The 23,477-nt window shown below is 38.4% G+C and overlaps 1 protein-coding gene across 4 annotated transcripts in view; it reads right to left on the bottom strand.

Moving 5' to 3' along the window:
- The window catches only part of SEMA3C (semaphorin 3C), a 118,248-nt gene that overhangs the window by 5,158 nt on the left and 89,613 nt on the right, over window positions 1–23,477 (bottom strand). For all 4 annotated transcript variants that reach the window (XM_008629610.2, XM_017727941.1, XM_017727932.1 and 1 more), the window contains 6 exons: window positions 21,216–21,438; window positions 10,238–10,326; window positions 8,099–8,140; window positions 6,674–6,831; window positions 3,323–3,390; window positions 372–502 (listed from right to left, as the gene is read on the bottom strand). In XM_008629610.2, the coding sequence (XP_008627832.1) occupies window positions 372–502; window positions 3,323–3,390; window positions 6,674–6,831; window positions 8,099–8,140; window positions 10,238–10,326; window positions 21,216–21,438 (711 nt within the window). The remainder of the gene's footprint in view (window positions 1–371; window positions 503–3,322; window positions 3,391–6,673; window positions 6,832–8,098; window positions 8,141–10,237; window positions 10,327–21,215; window positions 21,439–23,477) is intronic.

The raw sequence follows: 23,477 nt of genomic DNA, 5'->3' as shown, positions 1-23,477 counted from the left end.
ACTTCTTCCTGAACTTTATACAAGTTATTGTATGTGTGCCTATTTCCTTTAGATCAATAAGAAGTTCTGAGTGCTGCAAACATTCAGTTTGCAATTAGCAAGGTGTGAAGCAAAGATTCTTTAATTTTCTGATAGCTGTTCTGGTCTGACAGAAATCACTGGGGCTGAGGGTGAAGTCCCGGCTGTACTGAAAGTCTGCACTTACTCATATGAGTAAATGCTGGTCACTGTCCTGCATCCACACAAATTCTCCAGCTTCACTGTAGCCAGACACCCTGATAAAAACACAAACTGTCCCTCGCCTCTGTCTGGGGAGGGAATGTGATTCTCCTGACTGAGAATCCTCCAGAGCTCCTGCTCACATGACTCACCTCTTTCCTCCTGTCATTGTCTTTCTGTAGCAGCCATTTAATAGAAGCCTGAGGAGATTTAGGTGTGCATTCCAGAAAGGTGGTGTTGTTTTTTACTCCATACTGAACTATTTCTGCAGCATTTCTGTATGCTAGAAAGAAAGAAAAAAAAACCGTTCAGGATATTTTGAATGGTGATTTGATTAAGAAAACACAAAACTGTTTGAAATATAGATTAAATGAAGTATGCCTGATTCTGATATTTGCCAAAAATAATTAATTTTTGGGAAAAAAATTCAAAGAAATTAAATAATATGTGAGGAAGTCCATTCAGTTTGAAATACCAATTTTCAGAGTGACATGGTCTGTTCTGAGAAATTAGGACACCTATAGGCTGGTAAACTTTGCTGATGGGGTAACTGAGCTCAGGGATATTTTTCTGTGAAATTGTCTCATTCTTTACTACTCCAAAAGAGAATGAAGGATTTAATATATTTCTTCACACTTCACCATTTATGAGTTGGAGCAACATGGTTGTATGACCAAAATAAAGCATCATTCCCTAAAGAGGGCTCCAGCTACTCCAGCTGCTTGCAGCATCCCAGGGAGGAGAGAGGGCAGGCTGGGCTCCTGCTCCTCTGCTTCTCTTCCAACACAAGGAAGGGACTTGGCTCTCAACCTGAGATGTGATGAATATGTAGACAGGCCAGCAACAGAGAGAAAGACAGATTTATAGCACTCCAGCAACACCTGGGCAAGTGCTAAGCATATGTCATCACTTAGACTTGTTGTGTCCCTTTATAGTCTCGACAGATGAATAATTGGCAGTCACCAGTAGGAACTTCTGGATGCTTATTGCTTGGCCCAAATCATAGTATTTGTTCTGAAAAAAAAGCGCCTCCAGATTTAAGAACTTGCCTCATATATGAAATATAATTTTTTTGGTTTATTGAGAAAGGAATAATGGATACCAAATAATATGAGAATTGCAAATACCTAGAGGTCTACATGTCTAAAATCTAACTGTTTTTGCACAGTTCTAAGACTGGTTTTCCTCAGACTCTACTTTAACTCCCATTCTTTTCAGCTTCTTTCATCAACTGATATGTGAAATTGAAATCCATTCTTCTGAAGGAAGGAGACTTTGCCTGGTTCTAGTCCTTCAGCACATTTAGGAAGTTGTACCAAAACAAATTCTAACTTTTAGGAGAATAATGTGGAAATACTTTGCATTCAAAATGCATTTCTGTAATGGCTATAAGGGCTAACACAAATATAATGGTATTAAACAGACATGAAAAGCAGTCATACAAGATTCTTGATGATTTACTTAAAAATAACAATGTGCCAAAAATCTTGAGTTTATACATGCTAAGAGGTCTACAATGTTTAAAGACTTCAATTCAGCATTTCGTTTCTCTATGAGCTTGGAAGATTCCTTGGCTTTGCTTGACTATCTGGTCTTTTGTCCTTTAGGTAGATTTCATTTTTTCCCCAAACATAGTAATTTTGCTATAAATGGCTCTAATTATATTTTGCAAGGGTCTAAATTGCTCTTTATCTTTTTTTTCCATTGGGGAAACAACTGCCCTACTTATGCTATATCCCCCTGCTGGCACCAAAACTTCCTTTACAAAGATGCTAAAACACATAAACCTATAAATACATCCACATTAAAAAAGTGGTTGAAAAACAAGAAACCTGTTTCACAAGCCAGTCAAGGTTGAAACAATTGTTTCCCCTCAGGCCAGAATGCAGACAGCTGACATTCTCACATTTTCCACATGGAAGGAGGAGACACCCACCCTTGGGACAGACAATGGGTGGAAGGTCTCAGCACATGCCTGCAGGGGAAGACATGCAGCTCAAGTTGCTTCAACATGGATTTCTCAGAGCTCAGGTGTATTCTCTAACACTGGGGTCATCTCTTGGAATTACCTGTTCAAGCTCTTCAGCTTCATATAAATTAGCTAATACTGACTCATGGGGAAAGACTCATTTAAGCAGAGGGATCTACACCCAGCGTGCTGTGATCTTTTTTGATCCAGGAGGTTCTTCCAACAACCAGTGGAGACTGTTTCAGTAGAATTATTATTAACAAAACCTTTTAAATGTAACTCTTAAAGTATTATTCTTTGATTAGGAAAAAAACAATATAAAAATTCATGATCAGCTCTACTATTTGGTCTCCAGGTGGTACAGATGAAAATTAACTTTAGAATTCAGGCTCGTAAATAGAGGTGAAAGGAGCATAATACTCTGATGTGTGTCCTTGGTCTGATGGCACACATTGCCGCTGCCTAGCTCAGACATGTATAGAATTGAAGAGGATTGAGGTGCCTTCATATATCTGTTTAGTCTTACTATGACTTTGGGCATATTTGACTGGTGTCCATCACTCTGGAGAAAATGGTAGCTGGGAGGGCAGAGTCTTGGCTCCCCTGGCCACCCATTCCATGCCAGGCTGACTAAACTGTTGCACAGCTGGAAATAAGAGACTTCATAAAGAAATTTGGAATACGGTTTTTTTCCTACATAAAGGAAGAAGGGAATAATCATAACTCAAAAGACAGTCCTAGATCCTGCTGTTTGCTGAAAGGTGTGCTCCAAAACTCAGTATGGGAACTTCTGAGGCCCAAAGCTTAAATGAACGAAAAGGCATTAATAAAGACTGAAGAGAAATAGAAGTAGAGAAGTCCTCAAATTAACTGTACCTTTTTCTAGTCAACAGTGTCAGCTTCCCAATTCAAGTATGCTGAACTATGCATTTCAGAGCTCATCATTTTATCATATATGTGCAAGTTTCATGTAATTGCAAAGAAAGATGCTGAAACCAAATCAAAACAAAACTCAGACTTGGAAAATAACCATGCTTTACCAGTAAACCATACAGATAACATCAGTTACAATGAATCATGTAAAGGAAAGCCAAGTGATCTTTATATAGCATGAGGATCTCTAAATTATAGTACCTTTCAGGTTGAAACCTCGGCACTGAGTCAGAGGGTTTCCATGTCTCACGTCTTGTCTACGGCTCCTCCTGCAATATTTTGTAAAAACAAAATGTTATTCTAAAACAGCTACACTGAAAAGAACCACTTTTTTATTTGTGGATTTGTGTCTTTCTATTTTTTCTAGATCAAATGTTAAGGATAGTTCATGACCTACTGTGTGTGTGCTTTACTCTTGGCAGGCTTGCTGGAGTGAAGATATTGTTTAGATGAAGAATCAGTTTGTTGAAGCTTATAAAATGGTTGCAGTTTTTGTAGGTAAAGCAGTTGTGCAGTGGAGGTATAGGGATGGAAGGATCAGAGGTGATACATGAAGGAGACGACTGCTCATTCTCATAATACCTGGCATTCAAAGCCAGAAACCCCAGCTGGAACTCTTCATAAAGGCAAGCAGCTAAGAATGAGATGCATAAGATTCATAGTGCTCATATCTAATGCACCAGCAAAAAATTTTGATAAAGGGCATGTTCCCTCCTCCATTTTAGTGAGCACCTTTTTTTTGGTGCCTGCAGCCACCTTGGCAGCAGAGTGACTGATGTATTCACCCAGAATGGTGGAGAGCTATGATTCTATTCTGTCCTCTATTCGAAGGGATGTGACTATTTGCAAAATATAATAAAACTCACCAAGTGTCAGGATACTTCTAAATGGGGACTTTGTTATACTATCTGGATGACAGGTGGAAAATCATGATTCTAAAGCAATTTTCTGGGGACTGGGAATACTGGCATTTCAGTCCTCCTCAGCTAGGAGGTCATAGCTCACAGAATTCCGTGCATGAAAAGCTGGTACACAAATGTTTTTATTATTGAGATATATTATTTTCTTTGCTAAATATTGTGTAAGGTTGTTCAGTATTTATCAAGTTCAAGAAAAAATATTTTGATGATATATTGTTGCAAATGGACACTGTTGGGATATTTAGGAGCTGTATTCTGAACCATGCACTAAGCACTTGAGGATCAGAAACCATAAAAAGCCCCTGGAGCTCCAGTACTACTGAGTGAAGGGACATCTATGGCCACATTGTACTAGGTAGTGCACAAACACCCAGTAAGAGTGCTCATAATCCCCTGTCACCCAATCCTTCACTGCATCGTTTGAAAAGGAAATATTTGAAAGGTGATGATTCAAAGGAGTAATTCTTGAAATTCCAAGTATAGTTTTTATGTTAACCATCAGAAATATTTCATTTTATGCCTTGGGGTCTTAACCCTTGTGAACCATTTACATGAGTCAAAGGAGACAATGAAGAATTTCTGAGTGAATGCCAGAGTTCTTGTGCTACCAAGACCTGCTCCACACTGTCAGAAATGGCATGTTGCTTGCATTAAGCAGTTCTGAGAATGTAAACTTAGCAGTTAGATATTTATTTAAAAAACAAAAAAAGTGGTGGTTAGAAAATAAAAATACTATAAGGTGTTTTGGAGTAAATCGATGTTGCATGAGGAGCTACAGTAATTCACAGGAGACAGAAGTGTCAAAAGAAGCAAACAAGCAAATGCATACAGCAGAAACTGTTGTCTAGACAATGGGATTTGGTTCTAATTACCAATGTTTTCTTCTTCATAATCTGTCTTGTTAGATAAACGGACAACTCATTTCCTTCACATATGAAAAGCAGACTTTTTTCCATACAGCTTGAGGTGTTTATTTTAGTTTGACATAAAGAGCAAATTGCAAACAAAATATCAGCATGAAAGTAAGCCCCAGTGGAAATAACCCTGGGTAGGTGTATATAATGGGGATGGCAAACTGGAAACTGCACAGGCTGGGTGTACCTGACTGCTCCTTTTGGCAGCTATGTTAGTGTAGGAGTGAGGTGGCCTGAGACTTGGAGATTTTTCTTTTCTTTCCTCCCCCTGTCTTCTGATCTTTGTTCCATGGAAGAAAACAGTGAGTTTCCAGACTGGTGGCTGAATACTCTGAATGAAAGCAGTTAACAACCCCATGTACTTTACCAATTGCTACATGCCCAGTTTGGGCTTTAACTTGTAATCTCAAGTAAGGAATGAGTCAAGAAAACTTTGCAATAACAAAAACAATTGTCTTTAATCCCAGGGGATGACATTATTACCAGCAGATCCAAGCTTTGCCTGTTTCTATCAACTGTCTCCCTCTATGAGGGTACAGGAGTAAAACTCAGTGACTATATATGGCCTTCTGCACCTGCAGCTCAGGTACAGGCACTAAGCACAGCCACAGGTTTAGGCAGGATATCAAGAAAATATTCTTCACCCAGAGGGTGGTTGGACACTGGAACAGGCTCCCCAGGGAAGTGATCACAGCACCAAACCTTCAAGAAGTGTTTGGACAGTTCTCTCAGGAACATGGTGTGATTCTTGGGGTGTCCTGTGCAGGGCCAGGAGTTGGACTCAATGATCCTGGTGGGTCCTTTTTGACTCAGCACATTTTTTGATTCTATGACTCTAGAATATGCAGTCTAAACCTCTTCTGGCACAATTTGAGGCTGTTTCCTCTTGTCCTCTTGCTTGTCACCAGGGAGAAGAGTCCAACCCCCAGCTGGCTACAACCTCCTTCCAGGTAGTTGTAGAGAGCATACAGCTGAAAGGTTTGTCTCCTCTGCAGTAATGCTTCATTGTGTATTCTGCAGCTTTGTTTGTATATGAAGTGAAATCTTATTAAGACAAAAGCTCACTACAGCCTTCTGCTATTAAATATTTCCCTTGGGAGGAGGAAAGAGACTCCTGTTTTACATAAGATTAAGAGATGGACTATTAGTTCTCTTGTAAATTAAACAAATTGCTTTCCCTGTCTGCTTTAATAAACCTCGTGTCAAAAAACCCAAATCCACAGGCATTACATGGAAATCACATTTGCCTAAAATTCTCCTGAAAATAATTCTTCTCACTTAGGAGCAAATGAGGAACAAAAAAGTATGAATGGGTTTATTCCTCAGACAGCCTGAGAGATCTTTTGCTTGATTTAGGGCTATCATAATTACATCCATAGTAAGTAATTGAATTTAAATGAAGGGAACAAATGTCTCACTGATTTTGTGTGCATGAGACAGAAGGATTAATACTTATGATTAAGAACCATTTTTTTCCTTTTCTTTTTTCTCCCATCCATTACTTTAAATATGAAAAGCCATGCTCTTTACCATACACTCTTGCAGCATTCAGTCCTAAGTGATGAATAATTCCAAGCACAATAGCTGTGGAGGTATTGTTTGTACATGCTCACAAAAGGAATGACATCCCACTTCTCCATCACAACACTCCAGGCTACACAGCAGAAAAAAAGCGATCTTCCCTTGCAAGCTTCACCAGACTGCTTAATACTGCTCACCTTTTTCCTGTAGGATAAAACCTGGAGCAGGAGTTGCCATCCCAGGCGCAGTATGGATCTCGGGCTAGGCAGCAGTCAGCACAGGCAGTGCCGTAGATGTGGCAGCGATGCAAGGAAACCTGGGTGACCCCTTCATCTGAGCTCACATACAACTGTTGCTGCAGGAGGAATGGAAAAGATTTATTTCAGATGTGGAGGAGTTTCACCCCAGACCTGGCTAACACACCCAAAAAACATTTCAATTAATTTTGGAATTAACCCAAGACCAAGAGGGGAGCCACAAATATAAAGTCAAGATCAACAGAAATCTCCCAGGTGAACAGGCCTCTATTGTTTTCACCTTCCTGCTAGAAAACACCTAGAAACACTGGGGAAGGTTAATGGTTTTTTGGACATTGAGTGTCAGTGTTCTGTTCTAGGGCAGACAGGCTGAGTTAATATTGCTCAGATTTGAGAACTTGGTTCTTATTCAGTAAGGATTATTGGCTCAAGCCTTTGAACTAAGTATTTTCTCTGCACATAGTCAGTTCAATAAATATTATGGAGAGTTCCTAGTTGGATCCTCCAGTGCATACATTTCCAAGATGTAAAACCTAGAGATTATGTTGAGGCTTAGGGCCAGATTCTGATAGCCTTATATACCTGGAAAAATAAGCCAAGAGAACTTTCACAACACATCAGAGCTTTTGCAAGAGAAGTTCAAAGTGAGTAGATCATTACCAAAGTCTTGGCCGAAATTACTGTTTTACTCAAAAACAATTAATCATTCTTAAAATATAAATTAATATTGCACAAAATCCCTTGAAATTCCTTTGATCTTCTTGTCATAAAAATGACAAAGCATATTGAATTCAAGTTAGGGAAAAATATTTACTTAGTAGTAGCTTTGTAAAATATTGAGCAATGTCTTGCTTGCAAAATCAGAAAATACACATTTTTAGCTTGTGTGTTAAACATTTCAGTGGAAATCCTTTCAGCTGCTTTCATCATTCTTATTGTAATTGTTTATTACTAATAAACAAACCTGCACAATTGCACCATGGACCCAACAGCCCCAACACGGCCTTTTTACATTGATCAGACAGACTTCCAAGGAAAAATTTCTATTTAGGACTCAGAGAAAAAAAACCAGGGAGGATGAATTTCCTCTTTTAGTATTTTTTTGATTCCTTAATTGTCAAACAAAACAACAAAAAAATTGACACTTTCAGTGAATTCAAAATGATACATAATGAATATAAATTGTTTTATCTTAGTGGCCGAAGGGCATGTAAACAGCTCCTGCAAACTTCAGTCAAGTTTTCCATATTCATTATGGAAAATTTGCCGGTATTTAGTGTGCTCCACAAGAATCGATATTCTAATATCTGAGTCAATTTGCTTCTCAGTTAGTAAGCACTAAGCAGGCATTCCACTTTTCCTTACCTTTTTAGATGAAATCTTCATTGTTGTTATAGGAGAATTACTCTGAAAGACAAAGTGACAAACCATTGTCAAGAACTCTGTCCCAACATTAACCTTCAAAAAACACTAAAACCTAAGTAATATCTAAGAAAAAAATATATTTTTATATCCTGGAAAGGAACCACTCCCTCCTACTAAGTATTGCTAGTTTCAAAAATAAATAAATGACATATCAAGAATAATTGTCTCACAAAATATATTGTTGAAACTCAACCACATTATTATTACCCGTGTGTTTCTAAAAGGTTTTAGTACACTTGTAATTAACCTGTATCTGTGCTATCTCAGCAATATGGGAGCCATTACTTTAACTTTGTAATAAGAAACAATGTTTTTTCTTTGATGATGATGATAAGGAAAAATCATAAAATAGCTCATGAATGTTTATTATATGATCCAGATAAAAATATAGCATACTTCTCCTACAAATTATCAGTGCATACAGTTTGGTTACCATGCAACATGTAAATTCAGATTATCAATGGCAAAAATATTTAAAATGGCATGAATGTTCTTGAAAATTTCTTTCCCAGAGACAGTATTCTATACTACTGTGTGTCTTCATAGCACTCTATTAATGTCTGTGTCCAAATCAAATATCAAAAAGCTGGAAGAAGAATTGTTACATTCCTTGCCTTAAGTCATTATGTTCATCCAAACAAGTGATAAAATCGATGGTAATAAAAATGTTCAGCATTTTTTTAAGATTCAGCATTTGCTCAGTCACAAAGGAAAGCCATAACAGTGGGCTAGGATTAATTGCAGTGGACCACAACACAGCAGGGAGGTCAGGACCAGAAAATCTGGCTGCGAATCATGTGAATTGGCCAAGGTTTGGAGAAGTTTAGTGCTGCTTTATGAACTGTCTGGAGACTCAAGGTCAAATGCAACATTGGACCTGATGCCACATTCTCCTTTCTTTGTTTATGCTCTGGAAGAGGATCTCTGCTTTGCTACCCTTGATATTAACTAGCACAGAGCCCATGACCTCATCCCTGTTCTCTTGGAGAGACTCATATAAACACCATGACGCCACACAGATTGTAACAGCAGAGCTTACAATACCGTGATTTTTAGGGTTCAAGATAAAAGGGTCTGTGCATAGAGGCCCAGAAACTAGGTTTAGGGTGAGGCTACCTCTCAGCCCACCTATCTTCATGCTGTAATCATTTATGTTTCAGTAAATGGAATTAGCAATACATTGGTGAAGAGTGTGTTTTAAGTAATATCACTCACATATATCCTTTTTAAAGGGAAATCTTCAACAAAAGCCTAGAAAGACTAACTATGCCTTTATGAGTGTTAACACTGAGTGTATTCTTTTTCTTAAAGAAACTTGTAATGCTGCCTCTATAAAGAAGCTTAAAATTTCCTTTCTGCATTCTCTCAATGAAACAGAGAAAAGGCCATGATAAAATCCTTAACTAAGTTTATCGATGCATACTGTCTAATGTCTAATGAATAGCCCATTCAAATATTTGAAAGGGGTTTTTCAACATGAGGGTGAACATTTTCTTTAGGTTATTACAAGCTGTTACATGCCAGAATGATTGACAGAGGCTATTCCCTTATCTCTCTGTACGTTTTGTGTTTCTTTTCAGCTTATGTTGTGTTAAACTTGTAGCTCTCTTGACTCCAGAGGCATGTGAGTTTGAAGAACAGGAGTTAAGCAAAAACAACACTAATTTGATTTCATTTTGCAACTGAGAACCAGGAAGATTATCTGATAATCAAAGTAAAGAAATCTTAGATTCCAACCATACATAGCAATAGTCACTATAAGTGATGCCAATGATAAAAGTCTCCTTCTGGAAGCCATTATAACATGACCTCCTAAAAAAGTGATTATCAAAATCCTTCTAGCCAATATATCAACATAAAAAAATAGGCAACTGAAATATAGGAGAAGAAAAGGACTTCAGCTATCTGTAGCCTTCATAACAGTTAACACTTTGTAATCCTCTTTGTGTGGTTATCAAACTGACAGCATGCACATTTACTTGATCTTTTATCAAGTCACAGTTGCCCTTGCCAAAGTCTGTTAGAACAAAGTGCTTGTGTGAGCATACACACTGGAAAAACAAAAGGGGAAAGCCAAACCTGAAAAACCTCCAGCTCTTCTAAAATGAGTTCTCCACTTGCAGAGAAGTTGGTGGGTAGGACAACAACTTTTTGTACAGTGCCTTGGTCTGGAATAGGTGAGAACAAGTAACAAAGAGAGAGAGATAAATAAAAAATCAGATTAACCTTCATTAATTATAAAAGGAAGCCATCAAAGCAAGCACTGTGAGACAGAGAAAGGTAAGAAAAGTTCAGCAATTTCTAGAGTTTGGGGTCAGTAAGAATGATGAAATGAATCCTCATACAGGAATACTAATGTAGTATTATTCTCATATATTAACATAAGTCATGGTAAGATTGGAGTTATTACCATTACTGTTGCCATTCTATACAAAAGATCAACCAAAATCAGTATATTCTGTAGTAGCTGCTATTCAGACACAGAGGAAGAATCTATCCTAATGATCTTAAGGTAAAACACAATATTAACAGGTAAAAGGGCACTACTGCAGGATGTAATATACATTCATATCCAATAATAAAATGCTATGATAACTGATGACATGAAAGGTAAACCTTCCAAAGAATAACTCTATCTACATGTAAACACAGTAAGAAGAAAGCTTTTTTTTATGAAATTCAAGAAATAATCAAGTCCTATTGGTAGGAGTTAATATTTTGCTCTGTAAGGTAAAAAGAAAAAGGAAGGTGAAGATATTTTATCATGGCTTCCCTCTCAAAATACAGTTCCAAGCCTCAGAAATCCACTCAGAACAAAGGAGTAAGAAGCAGGAATATGTGGCAATGACAGTGTCTTTGCAGAGTAGATGTGATGAGAGAGACCGAAGGGAAATTTGTGATTCATTTTCCAAATTTCTTATGTGGAAAGAATATGTGAGATGCAGGAGTCCATCTGCGAAGGCGCTTAAAGGCTGAGACAGCCACTGAAGTATTTCTGATGTGGCAGAAAATGATGCCATGATGATTTTTTGCCTTTTTTTATATATACCTTTTCTATACCCTTTCATATAGCTTTTATGTATCCCCAGTGCTTTTAGCATGCATACTTGTAATTCCTTAAGTCTGATAACTTAGCTTAGACCCAATATTCCCTTAAGCCAGGAGACCAAGCATCCTGCGGGCCTCACATTTGGAGGCCAGAAAGCCCTATGCTATCCTGAGAAACCAAGGTCTTCCCTAGAACATCCTGTAAACTAAGACAGGCCCATCCAGGTTGGGATTCCTCGGGATGGAGGGGTTCATTCAAGCCTCTCGTTGGGGAATCTTTGATAGATCTGCTAATTTGCAAGGTCTATAAATTGTATACGTGATCTATCGTCGGTGTGTGCATTTTGGTGTGCACTTCGGTGCATTCCACCTGGACAAAGTGGTGCACCTTTAAGGATCCTTAAATAAATACCAAGGTAAAAACCCCTTTTCCCTTAAACCATGTTTGGTTCATAATCAAAAGACCAGGGAAAGGCAACAAAAAGTCAGAGTGTGGGATAATGACAAGAATAAGCATTTTAACTTGGAAAAAGCACAGTACATAGAATTCTTCTTACCGGAAGGACCTAGAAATTAGACTGAGTAAATGAATCTATTTGCTCAAGACTGATTCTGAAGAATGAGAACACGTGGTACAGATTTTTTTCAGCCTTCAAAAGTTTTAAGAGCAATGTAGAGTTGTGTAGTTGGTAGAACATTAGTAGAGCACAATATAGACAAGCATCTACATGTATTTTTATTAGTTTGATACCAAGGAAAGGAAATTTCAGCTTCCTGTTTGGCAATTCATAATGAAGACAATGTAAGCTGAAAAAGTTCAATTTTGGTTTTGCTTTAAGCTCAGTGACTAAATTCTGTAGCTTGAGCTGCAGGGTAAGATGATTACTGTAAGTAATTTACATTTCCTTATTTTACTTGGCGAAGCCAGATACTACTACTATTTATTATTATCATTATTATTTTCAAAAAAAGGGTTTAAAGACAGAATATTGATATTTAAGGACCTGGCCACACACAGAGCAGATTGCAGTATTTTGTCTTTAAAAAAAAGAAGGAAAAGAGAAACTGAAAGCTGACAAGACTTAAAAATGTGTAACTATCAATGGTACATGCTCAGGGCATGTTAGGCATGAATTTTTCATGAGAATTTTCTACAGAGACATTTATTCTCATTATACAATGGCATGATAAAACAGTTCCTTCTGAAGAAAATTTACTGGAACTAAATCTTGTGATAGCACAGCTGTGGTCTAGCCTGGGTGCCAGTATTAGCAAAGCTATGAAACTCTGAGAGAGATTTACTGACTGCCAGGACCCACCAAAGTGTTAAACTGCTGCAGATCGTTTCTCAGAGGAAAGGAGAAGGGTGTGTGTGTATTTCTTCTCCTACTTAAGGGAATAACACACTCACACACATACACAACTTCATTCCAGTCTGCCTCTGCTTCTTTGCATCCTTTTATCAATTCTCTAACATTAGACTCTTACCTTACAAAATTCTCAATCAGAAGTGCAGAAAGGAATTGAAGCCTTTTGTGTTTTTTTTTGCCTGCAATGTGTCAAGTACCTGTAACCCTGACATACAGGGCACTAAGCGTGTTGACAGTGACCTTACCTGCAAAGGAATGTAAGGCTGCTGAGCCTCTGAAGAACCGGTTTATGTCAATGATCCATTAGCACATGCCACACATTTAAAATTCCTAAATTGTCTTGAGTCCTCGAACATAGCCCCCAACTGAAATCAGAACCTGAGGGGAGATTTTATCCTGGGTATTGGCACAGAAAATACTGATAATGCCTGACGCCAGGTCCTTGTGTCCTAATAACCTTTCCTATTTGTAAAGTAGGTTCCTATCTACCTTTTTGTCACACCCCAGAAAAGTACACAGAGGGAAGGACTCATTCCCTTCATACTCATTCCCTTTGACTCAATATTTTATCATTTGCTTTTACTCAGTATTGAACCATGATGGACAGATCCTCACATAAAGGAATGTTCCATTGTTTCAAAGAAGACTTAATACAACATTTAAAATAAATATTCAAGTAGGGAATAGAAAGCTATTGATTAAATAAAATTGCTTAAAGCAAGGGATTCTAATAGTCTGTACCTACACATCTCTCTCTATATATCTATATATAAACACTCCCAATAACAGATAGCTTATAGGCCATAGTTCTCCCATTGCTTCTAAAAATAGACTTGCTACTCTTGCTCAGCCTCTTCCTTAATAAGTGAAAAGGAAATATTTGTCCCCAAATCCCACTTTTTATTTCTTTCTCAGTAGCACTGCTGACTCCGCTATAAACACAAATTTGTATCTGACAAATCAAGTCACTTACATGTGTTCACATAGAAAGCTTATGGTATACTTGAGTTTTGTTGAAAATCTTATTTGATTATTTCTGCTAATGGTAAAGCAGTGAATTAAATTCCCTGGGTCATAGGAAAGGATGAAGCACTGTGCACTGCAGAACATTAATGCAAAGTAGCAGTGCCTGAGCTGTTTCCAAGTGTATTTCACAATTGATATTTTATGTTGTAAATCAGGCATAAGAAGTCATCAAACAAGTGCAAGTGAAATTTTTTCAAGTTAAGGTCAATGTATGAAATTATAAGGTAATCCTCTAAAATTCATAAAAATGAACAGCATGGTTTCCTTTGCCATTTACTTGTTCCTTCCAGAAATCCACTTGAAAACAGTTCTCCACTGCTATGATTTCACATAGTCATGAAAAAGCTACTATGTTTCCAGAATATCAATCCACCACTAGAAATGAAGAGGCAGATTTTTCCTCACCACTTTCCTAATTCTCCACTGGGAGCCATTTGCAGCCTTGCATCAGCTCAGCAGTCTGTGAGTCAAGTCGAGATGGACAAACAAAAGGGAATCTCCCTCAAGCTGACAGCAAGAGAACAGGAGTGGCTCCAAGTGTTTTTCCATTTCAAACCTGCTTATCAAATGCAGGTGTCCCAGCCTGATGTGAAAGACAATGATACTGAGATCACGTTCCCTCTGAGAAACTGGGAACACCAAGGGAGGAAATTGCAGGCAAAAAAATAAAGGTGTAGAATGTATTCAGAGTGGGAAATAAATGAAGAAGGAAAGCATTCCAATAAATGGAATGGAAGCAGAAGAGGCATATAATAATCATCATAATGATAATAATATTCCTTGAAATGTGAGGCATGATTCTGGACTGATATTAATCAGCTAAGTTTCATCAATACCAGTTAGATTGCACCTGATTACATTAATTCCTGGTCTGCCTGACCATGGGCAATTGAAGAGGTAAAGCTTAATGAATAGACATGGAAACTACAGTTTTTTGGCTGAATCAGAAGGTCTGAGTTTTAAAACTCATTCTCTGAATTTTGATTAGTTTTTGTTTCCAGTCCTAAGTGAACACTGCAGCTGTCAGTAATGTGAGCCTCAAAGAGAGCCATGACCCATCTACCCCTGACCCACATCACATGCACAAATTGAACTACAAATAAAACCCCCGAATTTTCCACATCATAAAAAAATGACTGCAATAGGCACCAACTTCTACTCTGACATCAGTTTCAAGAGGATTCCCTCAGTAATCCCCACCCCTGATGTGCCTGACACTGCTGGAGACCCTCTAAAACCTTTTTCTCCATGTTTTACCTGTCAGCCTAATGGCAGCTAATTATTTCTGGTCTCTTATCTGAGTTGAACCTGATGTATACAAATAACCTTACAAAGAAAAAAGAAAGCAAAAAGTTTATAGAATGTTTGAAATCTGTCTGTTTGAGAAATTGTTGAGGCTCAGCAGAGCACCTGAGATGGTGGCAGGTTAGCAGTCAGGGCTGACAGCCACGTTCCCACACTCTGTGTCTGCTGTACCTCAGAGCTCCCACCACGGCCACTAACCTCTCTGTGCTTAGTTCACTCATCTGTCAAATGGCGGTAATTTTTTTCCAGCTCATAATATCTCTGTGAAACTTCATAAAATTCAAGCTGCATCAAAGAACAAAAAGACAGATACAAATGCTTACACTTGAGGGCAGAGTTTTCGTATAGCCCCAGCTCAGTCAATCTTTTGGGACACAGTGTGAGCTTGCGTGCATAAAAACTGAGCAGGGGAAATGAAGCAGGTGGAAGTACGCCCTCTTAACTTACATATAATCATAAAAGTTTGTGAAAAAGCTTTGGATGAATAGGTCAACGAAAGGTTATGAATGACTCAGACACTATGACCAAGAGGAAGAAGGAAATTGTGTCTGACGCCTGTTGTGCCACTGTTGTGCAACATCATCTTCCCATGCTTACAGTCACGAAGCTGCAGCCAGGAAAACTATGGGAGACAAGCTTGCTCTTTTGACCAGATTATCTCTCTCTGTTAGAATCTGTAGATCATTTGGCTATTGCATTACTGGAGGCTACTGTTGTCAGCAAGGGTTAGTTTTCCAAAAAGACAGCCGTCATATGACACCGTGAAAATGAGTATTACAAACTTATGCTCTGGAGGCACTTAATGCATCTAGACTTTGAAAACAAATGTTTCATCAGAGAAGCAAAGATAATAAGAAACATCGATCAACCTTGCGCCACTTCAGATGGATGTGGCTGACATTAATCCATTAATCATCTCAATAAGCCACATGAAGTCTGAAGTGCCTTTTTACAACAGTAACTTAGATCTCTTTCTAGAAAAATGGATCATATCTTGATAGCAAGGACCTGAAAAAAATCCATTGGTGCCCATGGCTGTTTAAGGTACCCAAGTTTGACCCAGACATTTAAATATTTTCATAACACCAAGAGCAATAAAGACCCCCAGGAATAACCTTTTGGTTGTGCAATCTGTGTGTACTTTGACCAAAGGCTTTCGTACTGCAAGCAGTAGGTGGCATGCTTAATAAATGAATATTAATCTCATGAATATGTTCTCATGGTGTTTTACTGCTGTCTTAAATCTCAGATGGAAAACAATCTACTAAAGGATGAACACAAAATGTTGAAAGCTCAGATTCTTTAGATATAACTGAAATGAGTAAACAAATTACAGTACAACTCTAGGGTGAATCCAAAACCTCAGGACTGAGTCCTGGCACATCACAGAAACTGAATAATTGAAACAAAACTCTAATCCCAAATTCTTGAACTGAATATGTTATTACTCATTGCGTAGAGAAAAAATACCATCAGCATTACCCTAGTCAAACATGCAAATGAATGATTACATTCTTTCCAAGTAAATTATCTCTCGTGTTTCTGTTTGGCTTCCCAAAGGTAGGCAGACAGCACCCTTCTCTTGTAGCACTACTCCCTACCAGTCCAGACTTGCTCCTTACTCCAAATCAGCTCACGTCAGACAGGGGTGAAGAGATCCCTCTGGGCAGATGTAACCAAACTAGCAAGTTTTCTTAAGTGCTTTGGGAGCCTTCATGTTGAAAAGCATAGGAAAAATAGGAGATTGTAATCATTTGAAAAGCATGGAATGCCACAAGAACAATGTCTGTCCCTGGGATTTATTTTGTCTGCTATGTAGGTAAGAAAGGGAGGAAAGCAGTATATTAACTCTGGGTATGGACCAGCCCCCGTGAGCTCAGCACTTCTGTCTGGGGGTGCAAAGGAAACACCACATTTAGTTCACACTAAGGTGAAAAAATTACAGAGCTGCCTATACCCTCCTGTGCCACGGCTACATGGTGAACACCACTGGGGTTGTCAGAGCTCTGTACTTCTGTTATTCTTAACTTGCATTCAGGAACTGATTTATTACTAAGGCTATAGAGGAGGAAGAGAGGAAAAGCTAAACATTTTGTGTGCTTTGCATCTGGCAAGCCATAAAATACTTCGATTTCAAGCATGAGACAGGTCACTGACAGTGACAGACATGGCTGGCAACATCTCAGTTCACCAGCAGTAACTCATCATTTGAGCTGAGTGTAATTGTCACCAGGCGTCAAGTCCCATTGTCTCCGGCTGTGGGGCTCCAGACTCCCAAGGAAATTATCACAAGAAATTCTCCCATACAATGTGGTTTTTGCATTTGCTGGGACGAACTGACACCAAAGCAAATCCCCTCTGCATTCCTTTTGACACTTAATATCTCTATCAAATCCTCCTGAGTCTCACAGAAATTAGAGAATAAAGAAAACAAGTTTCTCCTCTCAGTGGCTGAAACTTGATCACTTTTATTTGAAAGGGCTGAGAAATGCAGTAACTTACATTGCACCGATTTCTTTTGAGGAAGACCTTGGAAGCTATTAATGTCCTGTGCCCTGCTCAGGAAGAATAGTGCCTGCCCTCCATGTCACTAGAAAGCAGAAAATGATCCTCGTCTCCAGTGTAATGAAGACGATAAAGCAATGAATGTAAAGTATCAAGAAGTGCACTTTTTGTATCTGATCCATAATGGGTCCTGTCCTGATACACAGAAGAAGATTGACGTATGATTATGTTTTTAGCAGCTCATGTGTGTGTATGAGGCCACAGTGATCACCTAGAAAGAGTCAGATGGTCATCAAAGGATAAAATGAAATTACCTATATTTATCTCTTGCAGAATTATTAAAATGTTTACTAGCAAACTTTGATTTCAAGCACATTTCAGTTTTTCAACACTTTTCCAGCTTTAACTATCACTGCTATATTAACAATCCTATATGGTTTGGGAGCTTATGTCTCAATCTTTTCCACTAAGCTTTGGTAGAATTTTCCTCCAAACAATATTAGATGCATATAGAGTATTTTAAAACAATGACACCACTATATATTGAAAAAAAAATTAAAATGTTCATTTGAAAGATCTGTACTAGCCTACCAATCTATTACTTTGACTAAACACAGTAATTTGTCAAGGAAGAAAACTATCAGGAATGTAAAACTTCTCTTTTACCAAGTTTTCTTGTGAAGTTGTATAGCAAGAGTAGGGACACTATCTGTTGACACTTTTGATACTTCCATAGTAGAAAAAGACTTTACTTATACAGGAAAGGAGAAGAATGATCCTAACAGGTCACAAAGTCAAGAATTTTATCTGCATTAATTAAACTGAACAGAAAATGTGGTTTTAGGTACCCACCTTGAAGAAAGCCCTGTCTTAATTAGGTTAATTTAGTAGTTTCCAATAGCTCTGCAAATAGGAGATATCCAAAAATACCTTAAAACTCATTTATCAACTTCCAACCAAGGAAACAAAAATACGCAAAACTGACAAAATTCCTTATATAATTCATTACCCTGACTATGGTATACTAAGCATTCACTCTACAGCAGATGGAGATTTGGTAAACATTTGGTGGAAAAACATGGAGTCATAGAATCATTTAGGTTGGAAAAGACCTGTGGGAATATCACTTGGGACCAGGGGCCAGCTGGATGTAACTCCATTCACCACCACTCTTTGGGTCCAGCCATCCAGCCAGTTTTATACCCAGTGAAGATATCCATGCCATGATCAGCCAGTTTCTCCAGGAGAATGCTGTGGGAAATGGTGTCAAAGGCTTTACTAAAGTCCAGGTAGACAACACGCAGAGCCTTTCCCTCATCCACTGTGTGGGTCACTTGGTCATAGAAGGAGATCAGGCTGGACAAGACGATCTGCCTTTCACAAACCCATGCTGGCTGGGTCTGATCCCCTGGTTGTCCTGCACATGCCATGTGACAACACTCAAGATAATCTGCTCCGTGACCTTCTCCAGCCCTGAGGTTTGGCTGACAGGTCTGTAAATTCCCCACATCCTCCTTGTGGCCCTGCTTATGGATGGGGATCACATTTGATAACTTCCAGTAAGCTGGGTCCTCCCCGGTTAGCTAGGACTGCTGCTAAATGATGGAAAGTGGCTTGGTGAGCACTCTGCCAGCTCCCTCAGTACCCTTGGGTGGATTCTGTCCAGCCCATGGACTCGTATGTGTCTAAGGGGTGTAGCAGGTCACTGACCGTTTCTCCTTGGATTATGGAGGCTTCATTCTGCCTTATTCCTGTCTTCCAGCTTAGGGGGCTGAGAACCTACAGAACTGGTCTTGCTACTAAAGTCTGAGGCAAAGAAGGTATTAAGTACTTCAGCCTTTTCACTGTTTCCCTCCCGAATCCAGTAAAGGATGGAAATTCTCCTTAGCTCTCTTTTTTCTGCTAATGTATTTATAGAAACATTTTTTATTGTCTTTTACAGAAGTAGCCAGCTTGAGTTCTTGCTGGGCTTTAGCCCTTCTCATTTTCTTCATCCATAACCTCACATGAATGAAGTGGTTTTGTTTTCCTTTCACTTAACTGCAGACACCTGTAGTCTGTAGAAGACATCTGGTGAAGTCCCATGCTCAAAGCAAGTCCTATTAGAGCAGGCTGCTCAATGCTGTGCCAGTTGGGTTTTGAATCTTTTGAGTCTCTGAAGATGGAGAATTCATAACCTCTCTGGGTCCTTTTTCCACTGTTTGATCACATTGATGGTGATAACTTTTTCCTTTATATATAATAGCAATGTCCCACATTGCAACATGTGTGCAGTCCCTCATCTTGGCACTGTGCACCTTGAGAAGAGTCCCCATCTGCTTTTTCCCCATTAGGTGGTTGTACCCACCCATTTGATAGTTGTCAACAGGATTAAGGTCTCCCCTTAGCTTTCTCTGAATAAACTCATTTTCTCAGTCTTTTCTCATACATCACATGCTACAGTCTTTCAACTGATCTTGCTCCATTAGGTCAATGTTTTCCTTGTACTGGGGAGCCCACAGCTGGACACAGTACTCCTGACAGGAGCCAAATACAGGTAAGAAGTCCTTTCCATCAACCTGTTTTCTGGATACACTTCTGCACACACAGCAGAGTGTGCAGTTGGTCTCCTTTGGCACATAGGCACCCTGCTGATTTTGATAGTTGGAGAGGTTTTTCTGAGAAGAGTGAAGAGAGTTATTTTTCATCATTTCCCTATAGAAGCCTGACATTCTTGAGAGATTTTTAGGACCCGCTTCCTAAATCTATTATAACGAGATGGTTATTCCCAGCCCCATGCGAGTTTGTTGGCAGACATGGTTATTCTACAAACAGAAAACAATCAGGACCCCAATAATATGTGAACCATAAAAGCAATGCAACCCATCTCTGTAATCACTTTCTGATGTTCAGAGATATATTTGTTCTCCTAGAGTTCTTTTCCTTTGTTCTACTTGAAACCATCTGCAGTAAAAAAGATTAGCCTTTGTGCCTGTCAGCCTCTAATGCCCTGTTAAACCAGTGGGAGTTTCAGATGTGACTCCTAGGGTCTAGTCACAGTACCACTCTACTTGTCTGCTTCAATCTGAAAGATGTGATTCATACCTGAATATTTAAAAAAAATCAAAATTGATCAGTCCAAGGATCACTTGACCTGTTCCTTGCGGACTTCAGACGCATAACACCAGATTCAAATTTGATGTAAGTAAAAACAAAATATAGGTTATATTAGGCAGAAATTATTTTAGAATGCTTGGATCAAGTTCTCTGTGTCCACTACTGCTAGGACTCTAACCATTTGTTTCTTTTTCTCTTCTAAGTACTTCCATATTACTACTGTTTTCTGAAGGAGTTGTTGTTTCTGCCTTTGCAACGTCTTGATCAGATCATGCTTTTCTTCAGAAGTAGCTTGCACAGTAGATATTAAATAATGATGATGAGAGTGTACAAAATTATAAAGCTAGACTTAGATATTTTTTTCTCATGCTTGAGATCATCAAATTCTAGTGTGGAATCATGCTGGAGACAAACCATATTCAAGAGAAGTATTATAATCTAGATCCAATAAAATACACACTGGTGTTGGTTTTTGTCTCACAATTAGGACCAATACATTGTATCTCTTGCACGTAATTGATATCTATAGTAAATAGAAAAATGCACAGAAAGTAAAAAGAACGTATTCATGGATTTCTATAACATTTCTGTAGATTGCAAACATTAAAAAAAAAAAAAACTTCTGAAAGCTGTAAATTGTAATAATCAGAGTTTATTGCATATTATATTGCAACAGAGGAAAATGAATGCTGCCAAATTTGTCTTACCTGTTCCAAGAAACAAGACGTGGTATCTTCCATCAGCAGCATTCACTCGATCCACAGCAATCTTTGTATACTTGTAGTCAGCTCCTATCCGTATGATTAATGGCCTCTTGTGTATTGGGTAAATGGGATTAAACATCAAAGGGTGGTTCCTAATGAAGGTCACAACGTCGTCTGGAAACTCTTTGGTTGTCCGCATATTGGGTGTGAAGGCTCCTCCCGGACACTGTAAGAAACAGCACAGTGATGCTGAACAACACTTATCACCTGTCGGAGAGTTTTCATCTCCACATCATTTACAAATATTGACAGATAGTTGACAAAGGAAATTCCCTAAAAAGCACTTCAGACTTGGGCCAAAACTTACTGGGCTCCAGTAAGGGGAATGAAGTGCTGAATAGCTACACTTTGAACTCCCATCAGTTCTTATAAAAAGAACCAAAATGTATTTTTGCATTTTTGAAACCCAGCTTGATGGGAAAGATGTGTACTTCTGAACCTATTTCTACATATTTCATGCTTCCAAACTGCCTGTTGAAAAAAAAAACATTAAAAAAATCTAAGAGATTGGTATGGGAAGATACCAAACTTTTGCATCTGGTTTGTTACAGAATTAGTACAAAGGTAGGAAACAAAATCTGATAATTAATTGTAATTTGGCCAATATCCCTCTTGACATTATGTTGATTATAAGATGATGAAAAGGCCTGTGACTTGTCTTCATTTGAAAAAGCAATAATATAGAGTTGATGAGGGAGTCCCATAACAATTTATTTATATAAGTTGTTTATATATGTATATATATATATATTTTATATATATATATATATTTAAAAGATTGTGTATACTATCCCCTATGCCTGAGAAGTAACAGGTCCATGAATACTTTGGATGCTTCTTTAAATATAATGAAGAACTATCCAAATAATCATCCCTGAGGCATTCTGGACCTCATAAGAAAATAAAAACCATCTTAGAAAACTCAACTGTTTACTGAGATTGAAACTAAAAGGAAACTGTGAAGAAATCAGAGCTGTGCCAGTAATTGGTACAGTGTTCTGGATGTACCTGTGTTAATTTAGATGATTTTTATTTTTTGCTACCACTACCTCACTTCTTATTGCTGCTCCTGAGCTTTAATTTTTTCCCCTTATCATATTTCTGAGATGTGAAACTCTCCTCAGAGTATTGGAGATATTCAGAAGTGTTTCAAAGCAATATTTTTCCAATTGGAAAATGATTTGTTCAATAAAAACCACTTGATGGAAATTTGTTTATTTTGACAAGGGCCATTCTTACATCTAGGATGGAATTTCTGGTCAAAACCATGGACAAAAAATAACCAGTAGCTTAGGGAGAGATTTACCTCACCTGACTTCTACTCTCTTAAAGTGAGGCATTTATTCTTAGGTTTTCTCTGTAGTCAGTAATTCAGACTAAACACCCTGCTTTTGGATGGCTAAAATTACATAAAATGAATCATATTCGGAGAGACTTGGAAACTGTCTGGGGATATATGACTCATGTGTCCATCCTACCTGATGAGATGCAATGTTGGAATTTGGGTCTTCAGCTCCCAGGGCATCCCTGTAACCACAGGCGGGAGTGCCTGTTCTACCCTCACTGCTAAAAGCTGTTCCATATTGTGCACCTAATAAACTATTCATTGGGCATACCAGGAAACAAGTAGAGAGGGACTTCAGCCTAATCACAGGCTTTGGAGTCATCTTCTGGCTCAATCAGGAGTAAATTATTTATACAAAGTAGAGTTCTTTAAAGAAGTTGCTCTGGCATCAGTTACCTCCAGGAAGAAGAAGCAGAACTCAGCTCAGATATGGGTCGTTTCTCTCATCTGACATCCTCGATAATTTATTTTTCTGGGCTCATATTTATCCTAAGGGTTTTGTTTTGGCTCTCATTAGAAATGATAGTACATGTTAATGCTCTAAGATTGCTCAGAAAGTTCAATTCTTATTATCTTGCTTGCTCTACCCCATCTAGCATGTTCGTCCACATTCCAGAAAATGTATGGAACTATCTGTTAAGATTAGCAACAAATTCTGAAAAAAGAACTGCATTCATCATTAGCAAGATAATTCCACTTGGTAGTGCTCTGCCAGACCCCAGTTCCTTTCAAGAGGGATTCAGTTTCACAGACAGTTCAATTTAAACTTTCCTGTCTCACATTGCTCTATTAAAAGTCTTTCTCTGATACTTTCAACCCTTCCATTCTTGACTTGGAGTCATGTGACTTTTGTCTGTGAC

This window comes from Corvus brachyrhynchos, unplaced genomic scaffold (genome assembly GCF_000691975.1).
Source record: "Corvus brachyrhynchos isolate BGI_N302 unplaced genomic scaffold, ASM69197v1 scaffold50, whole genome shotgun sequence".
Lineage (NCBI taxonomy): Eukaryota > Metazoa > Chordata > Aves > Passeriformes > Corvidae > Corvus > Corvus brachyrhynchos.
The sequence above is the reverse complement of the archived record's forward strand: the minus strand, read 5'-3'. Positions and strand labels throughout refer to the sequence as shown.